Here is a 10,186-nt window from a genome sequence, read left to right as displayed (position 1 = left end):
CCTCTCCTCTCTCCTCCTGTCCTCTCCTCTCCTCTCTCCTCCTGTCCTCTCTCCTCTCCACTCTTCTCTCCTCTCTCCTCCTATCCTCTCCTCCTCTCCTCTCCTCCTGTCCTCTCTCCTCTCCTCTCTCCTCCTGTCCTCTCTCCTCTCCTCTCTCCTCCTCTCCTCTCTCCTCCTCTCCTCTCTCCTCCTCTCCTCTCCACTCTTCTCTCCTCTCTCCTCCTATCCTCTCCTCCTCTCCTCTCCTCCTGTCCTCTCTCCTCTCCTCTCTCCTCCTGTCCTCTCTCCTCTCCTCTCTCCTCCTCTCCTCTCTCCTCCTGTCCTCTCCTCTCTTCTCTCCTTCTGTCCTCTCCTCTTCTCCTGTCCTGTCCTCTCCTCTCCTCTCTCCTCCTGTCCTCTCCTCTCTTCTCTCCTTCTGTCCTCTCCTCTTCTCCTGTCCTGTCCTCTCCTCTCTTCTCTCCTTCTGTCCTCTCCTCTCCTCCTGTCCTCTCCTCTCCTCTCTCCTCTCCTCTCTCCTCCTGTCCTCTCTCCTCCTCTCCTCTCCTCTCTTCTCTCCTTCTGTCCTCTCCTCTTCTCCTGTCCTGTCCTCTCCTCTCCTCTCTCCTTCTGTCCTCGTCTCTTCCTCTTCTCTCTCAGACACATGGAGGTGGGAGGGGGGGGTCGGGGGTCTAAGAGAGAGAAAAAGAGAGAGGGAAGAAGGGAAAGAAAGAGGTAGCATAAGGGAGAGAGAGAAAGGGAGAAAGAGGGAAGAAGGGAAATAAAGAGGTAGCGTGAGAGAGAGAGAGAGAGAGAGAGAGAAAGAAAGGGAGAGGGAACTGTTGAATCCGTTTAAGACCCACTGCTGTTGACGTCATCCTCATTCAGCTGTTAACGAGAAGCCAAGAGGTTGAACAGTCATCGCTCAAGGACAACAGGCCATTGGACCAGCAAGTGTGTGTGTGCGCGTGTGTGTGTGTCTGTGTGCCTCATGTTCCTCCTGTGAGCTAATCTGTTTTGCTTAGCATGTGTCCAGCAGAGGCTGTAACACTTGGGGTGCAGTCAGGCAGCTGTGTGTGTGTGTGTGTGTGTGTGTGTGTGTATGTGTATGTGTGTGTGTGTGTGCGTGTTTAGAAGCTCAGACAGAGTGTTCTTCAGGCTCTGTGCACGGTACATACTGTCACCACTCTCCCTGTGTGTCATCTGCTACACTGTTTATATCAGAACACACCCACACACACATACACACATACACACACACACACACTTACCCATAAATACTAACACACACAACCAATCATACACACACTTACCCATACACACACACACACACATTCACCAGCACACACATTTACACTCTTACAAACACACATGCACACACTTATACAAGGATTACAGTTCCCCGTCGTACGACGGATTTCCGTCAATTTGATTTTAGAAATGTCATATTTGAGATCGATGCAGATCCGGTGAGAAAAAAAATAGGGGGGGGGGGGGGCTTATCACCTTTTCTTTTCCTTTTTTTAAGGCAACTACAAATATTAGGTCCGATGAATTAATGTGTGTGATGGTAAATGTTTAAAGACCTAATAGTGTTCTTGAGAACTTTCTGTGTCTCAATCAGTGACCGCTCAAGAAGATACGTGAGCCATGAGTTTCGCTTTGTTTATGTTGTAGCTACACGCTTGTCTCATTGGCCTGGGGCGTTTAAAAGAACACGTCTGGAGGACGGTCTAAAAGTTGGATTATAGTGACACAATCAAGACAGCTGATGAGGTTGGCCAATCCGTTTAACTTTTTTGGATATGATATTGTGAGCTCTATGTGCGAATTCGGAGAAGAAGCGTAGGCTGTGTTCTTTCCGTGCATCAATGTAGACAACTTCTTACTATCGCGAACTCTTGTCAGGGGAGGTCATTCATTTTGGGTGTCACCTACGACTTGAACAGATAGCCTGCTATGCCACCCGATGTACTATTATTGTTACAGTTTTTAATCAATGCAACTAACATTATGTGTAAAGCGACGCAATATAAACCGTAGCCTATGCAATTTATTATCCCGTCTGTTATGACATGTACAACAATGTTTTTCACAATTTGCGACGGAAGGTTTTGACTGAGCGTGTTAACATAAAAAAAAATAATAATAATTTTTTTAATAATCATCGCGAACTGTTGAGTAAGAGGGTCAGTCGTGTTTGTGACGCACAGACAGCCTTGTAGCCTATTTTGCTTAGGCCTCACTTTTAACGACAGTAGGTTGAGAGTGTATGCTGACAAAAAAATAACCATGCAATTAAAATAGTCAACTTAAAACTTTGCTATTATTAATTTATAGCACAAAACCATAACCAGTAGGCCTACCAGAACCTCGCATAATAGCGTCATGATTTGTGTGCGTCTATTTGGCAAGGCCACTAGCTGTCATGGATGGACAGGTGTCAAAAGTTAAAAAATAAATGGAGATGGGCGGCTGTTGGAAACGGGGGAGAACTAACAAGCCATGGTGTAAAGAAATTAAAGTGCCAGGGGTTTGCTTTTAGAAAATTGTTTATGGATGCAATAGGAAAACGTTTTAGCACGGCAACAATCAGAAGACCGCCATAAGGTTAACGTTCGTGCACTTCAGGACATCTTCCCTACCTGGTGCAACTAGCCACCACGACAGAGGTAGGCTACGTTTATCTATGGCTGACCGTTTTTGCGCTCAGAAAGTAGGCTACTCATGTTCTTTCATAGCGCAACACGACCTGTCCCTCACCATATCGCAACCTCTTGTCAACCTTATACAATCTGTTGCAGATTGCAAAAGTGCCCTCTCCAGATTGTCGTTATCAAATGCGCAGACCTCCTGCATGAGCACACACAGTATTGCTGCTCATTGGAAAACTGAGTTTTCTGTAAAACTCAAAATGACCATGTTTTCATTAAATGCGGATGAGGCAACAAATGGAAATATGAACAATATCTAGAATGTTCTGATTCATTACTTTGATGAGGAAATGTGAAGTCTTGCAAACTTTATTTTATAGATTTTACTTGGTGTTGAATTGCATATTAACAAGAAAAAAAATCTCGCCTTTAAACACTTTTGGCCTGAAGTAATTAAATGTGTAAGTTAAAGCCTTTCTACAATATGCTGCAGTAGAAAAGAACAGCAATGGCTAATCAGCACTCTCAATTCGCCTTATTCACATGGCGGCCATTGGCGGCTAAAACGAGGCTACAGGGTACACAAACCATAGGATTGTTATGTTCTATGCATTCACATGTAGGTGGCATTAATTATATAGTAAATTAAGTGTACCCTGTAGCCTCGTTTTGGTTTAAACAATGGCCGCCGTGTGAATTAGGCGAAAACTCCCTTTACTTCGCTGTTTGCATCTTTTTGTACATTAAAAACCAATAGGTCGCGACCGCAAAAGGGGTGCTATCTCTATAGGTAGATATGAACAACGTATGACTTATGGCCTGAAAAAAGTTCAGTCAAACGATTTGTTTTTTCACTTTAATCCCTGAATTTATACAAACCCATCCTCTGATACCCAGTCGCACACACTCACTCACTCCAACCACAACCACCGTGTGTGCAAATGCTGAGTATACACACACACACACAAAGTTATGTGCATGAAACCTGTGTCATCGTGTGTGTGTGTGTGTGTGTGTGTGTGTGTGTGTGTGTGTGTGTGTGTGTGTGTGTTGTGTTCCACTGAATCCACACAGAGTGCGAGCACCTTATTCGGCGCATGCTGGTTCTGGACCCGTCCAAACGGCTGTCCGTGGCCCAGATTAAAGAGCACCGCTGGATGGCGTTGGACGTGCCAGTGCAGCGACCCGTTCTCTACCAGCAGGCGACGGAGAGGGAGGCCGGGGTGGGCGAGTACAGCGAACAGGTGCTCCGACTCATGCACAGCCTCGGCATAGACCAACACAAGACCTTAGAGGTGAGTGTGTGTGTGTGTGTGTGTGTGTGTGTGTGTGTGTGTGTGTGTGTGTGTGTGTGTGTGTGTGTGTGTAGGTGTATGCTCTGACTCATGCCCAGCCTCGGCATATACCAGCACAAGACCTTAAAGGTGTGTGTGTTTGAGAGAGAAAGAGAGAGAGAGAGTGTGTGTTTGTGTGTGCATGTGTTAAAGATCATGCACAGCCTCAGTACAAGTCCATAGACCTTCTCTCTCCTCCCTCTCTCTCCCCCTCTCTCTCCCCCTGCAGTCTCTCCAGAATAAGAGTTATAACCACTTTGCTGCTATCTACTACCTGCTGGTGGAGCGTCTGAAGGCCCACCGCTGCAGTTTCCCCGTCGAGCAGCGGCTCGACGCACGCCAGCGGCGCCCCAGCACCGTAGCTGAGCAGACCGTCGCCAAGGTAACCGCCTCATTAGAGACCACCGCACATTCACATTCACCCTGAGCCCTGAAAGTGCTCATTTTTTTCGACCGCACGGCAGGACTGTGCGTCATGACGGCCACCGTGTCTGTCCGAGTGTGAAGATCAGAAAGGACTGAAAATAAACGTTTTCTCTCTCTCTCTTTTTTTTCTGTCTGTCTCTCTCCTCTCTCTGTCTTTCTCCACCATCACATCATCCCCTCTTCTCAATCCCCCCTACAGGCGAGTAGTGGAGGTGCGGCTCAGGTGGGCATGCGTCTGCTTCGCTCTCCAGTTCTCCCTCAGTCCTCCGCAGACTCCTTCTCTATCCCACAATCCCCCACAACTGAGCACAGCCTCATGGAGGAGGATGTGGCGACACCCAAAGTAAGTGAAACTACCAACACACACACACACTGGAGCACAGAACACAGGCATCATACACAGTATACATTCAAGGGTACAAGCGCAGATGTTTGTGAAGTAACTGAGTACTTGTTGTTGAACTGAGCTAAAGCTTATTAGTGTTGCTTGAAGACAATTCAGGAACAGATGCTCACACACACACATATCCTATCTCTCTCTCTCTCTCTCTCTCTCTCTCTCTCTCTCACACACACACACACACACACACACACACACACACACACACACACACACACACACACACACACATTCATCCATGTTCTAAGTACAGTAGGTTAGTGGATTGTCAACTAAGTGTAAGCACAAATATGAATGAGCTAGAAGCACAGGGCAGTGTGCCCTAGCCCGTGTGTGTGTGTGTGTGTGTGTGTGTGTGTATGTGTGTGTGTGTTAGTTCAGTAGATCAGTCAGCTGGGACATGAGCAGCTGTAGGACCTGTGGTTAGCCAACTTGGCTCCTCCCTCGTTACCATAGTACCCACTAAATAACATTCCGTCCACTCAAAGTCATGCAACAGGCCTAACGCACACACGCACACATGCACACATAGCAGGTCCACTGTGGCACTTTGAGTGGGACCTGTCCAGACCAGACACACACACACACACACATACATACACCTTTTTGGCTACAGTCTTGAGCAATGTGTGTTTGTCTGCATAACAATGTATTGTTTATTGTCTTAAAAACACATTCACACACAGATGCGCGTGCACACAGACGCACACTAGGGGTGGGCGATATGGACAAAAAATAATATCTCGATATTTTTTGTGATTTTGACGATAACGATAATTAGTCGATATCCTTTAAAAAACTGTTTTTAAAAGTCAGAGTTACTTTACAGCTCATTATTTATGAATAGCATCATTACAATAATAACCAATAACCTAACCTGTGACTTTTTAATCAAACCAATGCATTGTCACTCTATGACACATTTCCAAATCTGCCCCCACTTGTGTGTGTGGCAATGACATGATCTAGCCAGCTACATTACAGAGGATAGATAGGCCTGACAGTTTCCCAAGAGAAAGTCTGAAGCTGAAGTTCCTTTCAAACCTTTACTTAGGTTTCACTGTAAAACTAAGCAGACCTTACAAAATAGAAACTAATGCATTAGCTTATGGCTAATGTATATGAGATGCTAATGGTTAGCATAATCGATAAAAGTTGATATTTATAGCAAACTTCAGTCCATTTACAAAAGGGTAACATAAGAAGATTTATTTGTTTACAACTGACTATTAAAATACTCAAAGTCTAGCCTAATATATATATCGCCCACCCCTAACGCACACACACACACACTAATGTAGATGTGATCTTCAGGTGTGTGTGTGTGTTGGTGTGCGAGGTGCTATGCTTAGTTTTGATTTTTTGGTTTGCTTACTGTTCATCAGAAGACCTGTGTGTGTGTGTGTGTGTGTATGTGTTTCCTCAGCTGCCTGTAGGGAAACGAAACAGACACACGTCACTAGCACCTCCATCTGTCATTTCCTCGCTCTTGCTTATCTCTCTCTCTCTCTCTCTCTCTATCTCTCTCTCTGTCTGCCCCCCTCTCTATTTCTCTCTCTCTCTCTCTCTCTGTCGTTTGTCTCCCTCCTGCACAGCTGCACAGCTTACATAACTGATCCTGTTTCATGCACGCACGCAAGCACACATACACACACACTCTGACAGACTCACTTACACTCACAAACAAACACGCAGGCACAAGTAATTGCCTTGTTATAGCATCATAGATGCACTCACTCACACACAGACAAGGTGTGACATATCAGAGAGCGAGAGAGTGCAGAGAGAGTGGAACCGGTCCATAAGGACCAAGGGAGACACACACACACACACACACACACACACACACACACACACACACACACACACACACACACATTGTGTGTTGGCCCTTCCTGTTCTAAGCTTTGTGAGGTTCTGCAAGTTCTCTGCAAGTGTGGGGTGTCGGTTCTCTCTGTGAGGGGTCTAGGGACTGACTTCTGAAAGTTCCTTCTAAGATTCTGTGTGTTGATGGTGAGATCTTCACTGTGTTGGGGGTTCTAGAGAAGTACACCAATTAATCGGTCATCCGATTAATCGGGCCGATTTTTTGTATTTTTTAAGTAAGCGGCATCAGCCAATATCCGAGTATATTAAACTGATTAACAGGCAGGTGCATCTGTGGACAGCCCAGTGTTGTTCCTGTGGAACATGTGTGACGCATGGAACTCCAGCTTAAACTTTTGGAAAAGTACAACATTGTTCCTGGCAGAAAACGATAAGGTTTTAACTCTTTATCATCTTATCATTCTTTATCATGCAAATAGAGGGAAATAACGGTCAAATATTGGCCAAAATATCAGCAGCATATCGGCCATTGGCTGACCCTGATTTCTAAATATCGGAATCGGCCATAGAAAAACCCATATCAGTCGATCTCTAGTTAGATCTTCACTGTGTTGATGGTTAGATGTTCACTGTGTGGATGGTTAGATCTTCACTGTGCTTCGGGCCCCCCCTCCAACACCACCCCCCACCCCCGCGACACAAACACACATACACCCGCACACAAAATTGTATGTGTGTCATAGAGAACATGATTAGAAAAAGTCATGGACAGTGGCTACCTATTTAATCCTCGCTACCACCTTTGAATTCCCCCAACTTCCAAAACCGAAACGCAGATAACGTATAGCTATAGAACAATTAGCCATCAAGTAAAGCATCAAGAAAAACACAGCAACTCGTACACAGTGGCGCCTACACAATATATGACCACACAATTGCTTAATTTAGCCTATAACAGTGTGGCACAGCGGTCAGATAGCCTTTCACAAACAGGTTACAGAAAGTGCACCTCATATGCCCTGCCTACTCCATAAAAAAGCAACCTGTAACTCACCCATTAGTTCACTCTACGGGTCTTCTGTTCAACAAAGTCATTGATGATATATCGTTGAAACCCAACTGCCTGGCTCTGCTGTTCTCTATGAAGAGTATGGCCAATCCACGCAATCATTCTTGTCCTATGCTAGCCTACTCCACATACACAAATGGGCCACCATGACTAACAGTTATAGGGCACAAGAGTAGTATAAATAGCTGTCAATCCCCAAAAAAAGAAATGTTGCGAGAAAAAAATATTGATATCCGAGAACTGCCGATGTAATTTCATCTTAATTACGATGTTTCACGTTGGACCCGAGTACGGGAGGGGGGCCCACGTCGGGGGTGTAGAGATGGGCCCCCCTCCGTGCCTGGGCCCCGGTGCACCGCTCCGCCTGCACCGTCAGTAGTTACGCCACTGCTGTGTGATGGTTAGATCTTCACTGTGTGATGGTTAGATCTTCACTGTGTGATGGTTAGATCTTCACTGTGTTGATTGTGAGATCTTCACTGTGTTGATGGTTAGATCTTCACTGTGTTGATTGTGAGATCTTCACTGTGTTGATTGTGAGATCTTCACTGTGTGATGGTCAGATCTTCACTGTGTGATGGTTAGATCTTCACTGTGTTGATTGTGAGATCTTCACTGTGTTGGGGGCTATATCCTCACTGTGTTAAATTCTTCACTGTGTTGATGATTCTAGATCTAGATTTAGACCGATTAATCGGGCCGATTTATTGTATTTTTTAAGAGATCGATATTTGAGTATAATAAACCGATTAACAGGCAGGTGCATCTGTAGGCAGCCCAGTGTTGTTCCTACACACGCACGTTGCCCCTTGTGTCAATTAAATTACCAGCTGGAACTTTTGGAAGAGTACAACGTTGTTCCTGGCAGAAAACGGAAAGGTTTTAACTCTTATCATCGTATCCTTCTTTATTATGCAAATAGAGGGAAATAACGGCCAAATATTGGGCAAAAAAATGTCTAAATATCGGCATTGTAAATGTCGGCATCGGCATCTGCCTTCACTGTGTTCATGGTTAGATCTTCACTGTGTTCATGGTGAGATCCTCACTGTGTTGATGGTAAAATCTTCACTGTGTTCAGGGCTATATCCTCACATTGTTTTACATATTTACTGTTTTGATGGTTGCATCTTCGCTGTGTTGAGATGGATACTCTTGAATATCATGTTCCACTGTTGGGCCTCTACTAGTCATTTGTCTGGGAGTTTTGACATTATTACTGTCATGTTCTTGGGGATTCTAATATTGTTCTAGATGTAAGCGCAGTGGGAGAGTGATGGCCAATAGCGTGACCCCTTGAGAAGAGTGTTGGCCAATGGCGTAACTCAGAAGGAAAAGTGATAGTCAATGGCATGACTCCTGGGGAAGAGTGATAGCCAATGGCGTGACTTCTTGGGAAGAGTGATAGCCAATGGCGTGACTCCTGGGGAAGAGTGATAGCCAATGGTGTGACTCCTGTGGAAGAGTAATAGCCAATGACAGGGGGCATTACATAATGTTCCCTCTCATCAAGATAATCTCCATGCCCAGAACATTGCAAAACCCAATCACTTAGTGTGTGTGAGTGTGTGTGTGTCAAAGGAAACAGAACTGCAGGACAGCCCCCACCTCTCTACCCACTGCTGTGTGTATCTGTATGTGATGTGTATGTGTGTGTGTGTGTGTGTGTGTGTACATGTGTGAGTGTGCGTGCGTATGTGTGTGCGTGTTGTATAAGTGCATTCCTGGCGCAGCACGCCTCAGGAAACAGAGACCAGGAATCTCACAGAACAGCTCAAAGAGACTCCCGTCTCCCGGCAACTCATCTACATGATCAGTATCAGGGACTGTGTGTGTGTGTGTGTGTGTGTGTGTGTGTGTGTGTGTGTGTGTGTGTGTGTGTGTGTGTGTGTGTGTTACTAAAAAGAGAGGGTGTGGGTATGTTATTAAGAGAGCACGAGTCTTTGTGTTTGCGAGAAAGGGAGCGGTGTGTATGTCGGTAGAAGAGAGGATGTGTGTATTTGTCTACAGTTTTCTGTGTTGGGCGTGTGTTTGTCTTTAAAAAGCAGAGAGTGTTTGTTTTCTGTGTGTATGAGGGGGATTTTGTGTGTGTGTGTGTCTGTCTCGGACTGCCCTCTCAGCCAGAGCTGACTTCCTGTCCTCACATTCCACATCTCTCTCTCACCCGGCGTGTCTGAGCAACCAGTGGAGAGAAGGAAGGGAGGGAGAGAGAGAGAAGAGAGGGAGAATGAGGGAAGAGAGGAGAGGGCAGGGGAGGAAAGAAAGGGAGAGAGAGAGAGAGACGAAAGGGGAGGCTAGAGCGAAGGAGAGAGGTTGGGGGGGAGGAAGAATGGTAGAGATAGAAGGAGTGAAATGAGAGGTGGGGGGGGCGAGCAGTCCACACACACAGTCACGGGGTTATGTCCTCGTCTCCAATGTGACTTGTCAGAGTCATGTCTTCACCCACAGGAGTCATTTTCTGTCTGTTACTCTTACACACACACACACACACACTTAAGAA

General features: G+C 45.7%; 1 protein-coding gene across 2 annotated transcripts in view; it reads left to right on the top strand.

Annotated features, from left to right (window-relative positions):
* The window catches only part of sik2b (salt-inducible kinase 2b), a 43,353-nt gene that overhangs the window by 24,838 nt on the left and 8,329 nt on the right, over positions 1–10,186 (top strand). For both annotated transcript variants that reach the window (XM_076290370.1, XM_076290369.1), the window contains exons 7-9: positions 3,705–3,925; positions 4,194–4,346; positions 4,590–4,733. In XM_076290370.1, coding sequence (XP_076146485.1) covers positions 3,705–3,925; positions 4,194–4,346; positions 4,590–4,733 — 518 coding nt within the window. The remainder of the gene's footprint in view (positions 1–3,704; positions 3,926–4,193; positions 4,347–4,589; positions 4,734–10,186) is intronic.

The sequence above is a fragment of the Alosa pseudoharengus genome, unplaced genomic scaffold (genome assembly GCF_046254945.1).
Source record: "Alosa pseudoharengus isolate Yale_2024_CS ecotype anadromous, Long Island Sound unplaced genomic scaffold, YU_APseudo_1.1 YU_APseudo_1.1_scf_18, whole genome shotgun sequence".
Classification (NCBI taxonomy): domain Eukaryota; kingdom Metazoa; phylum Chordata; class Actinopteri; order Clupeiformes; family Clupeidae; genus Alosa; species Alosa pseudoharengus.
This window is presented reverse-complemented; position numbering and strand designations above follow the sequence as displayed.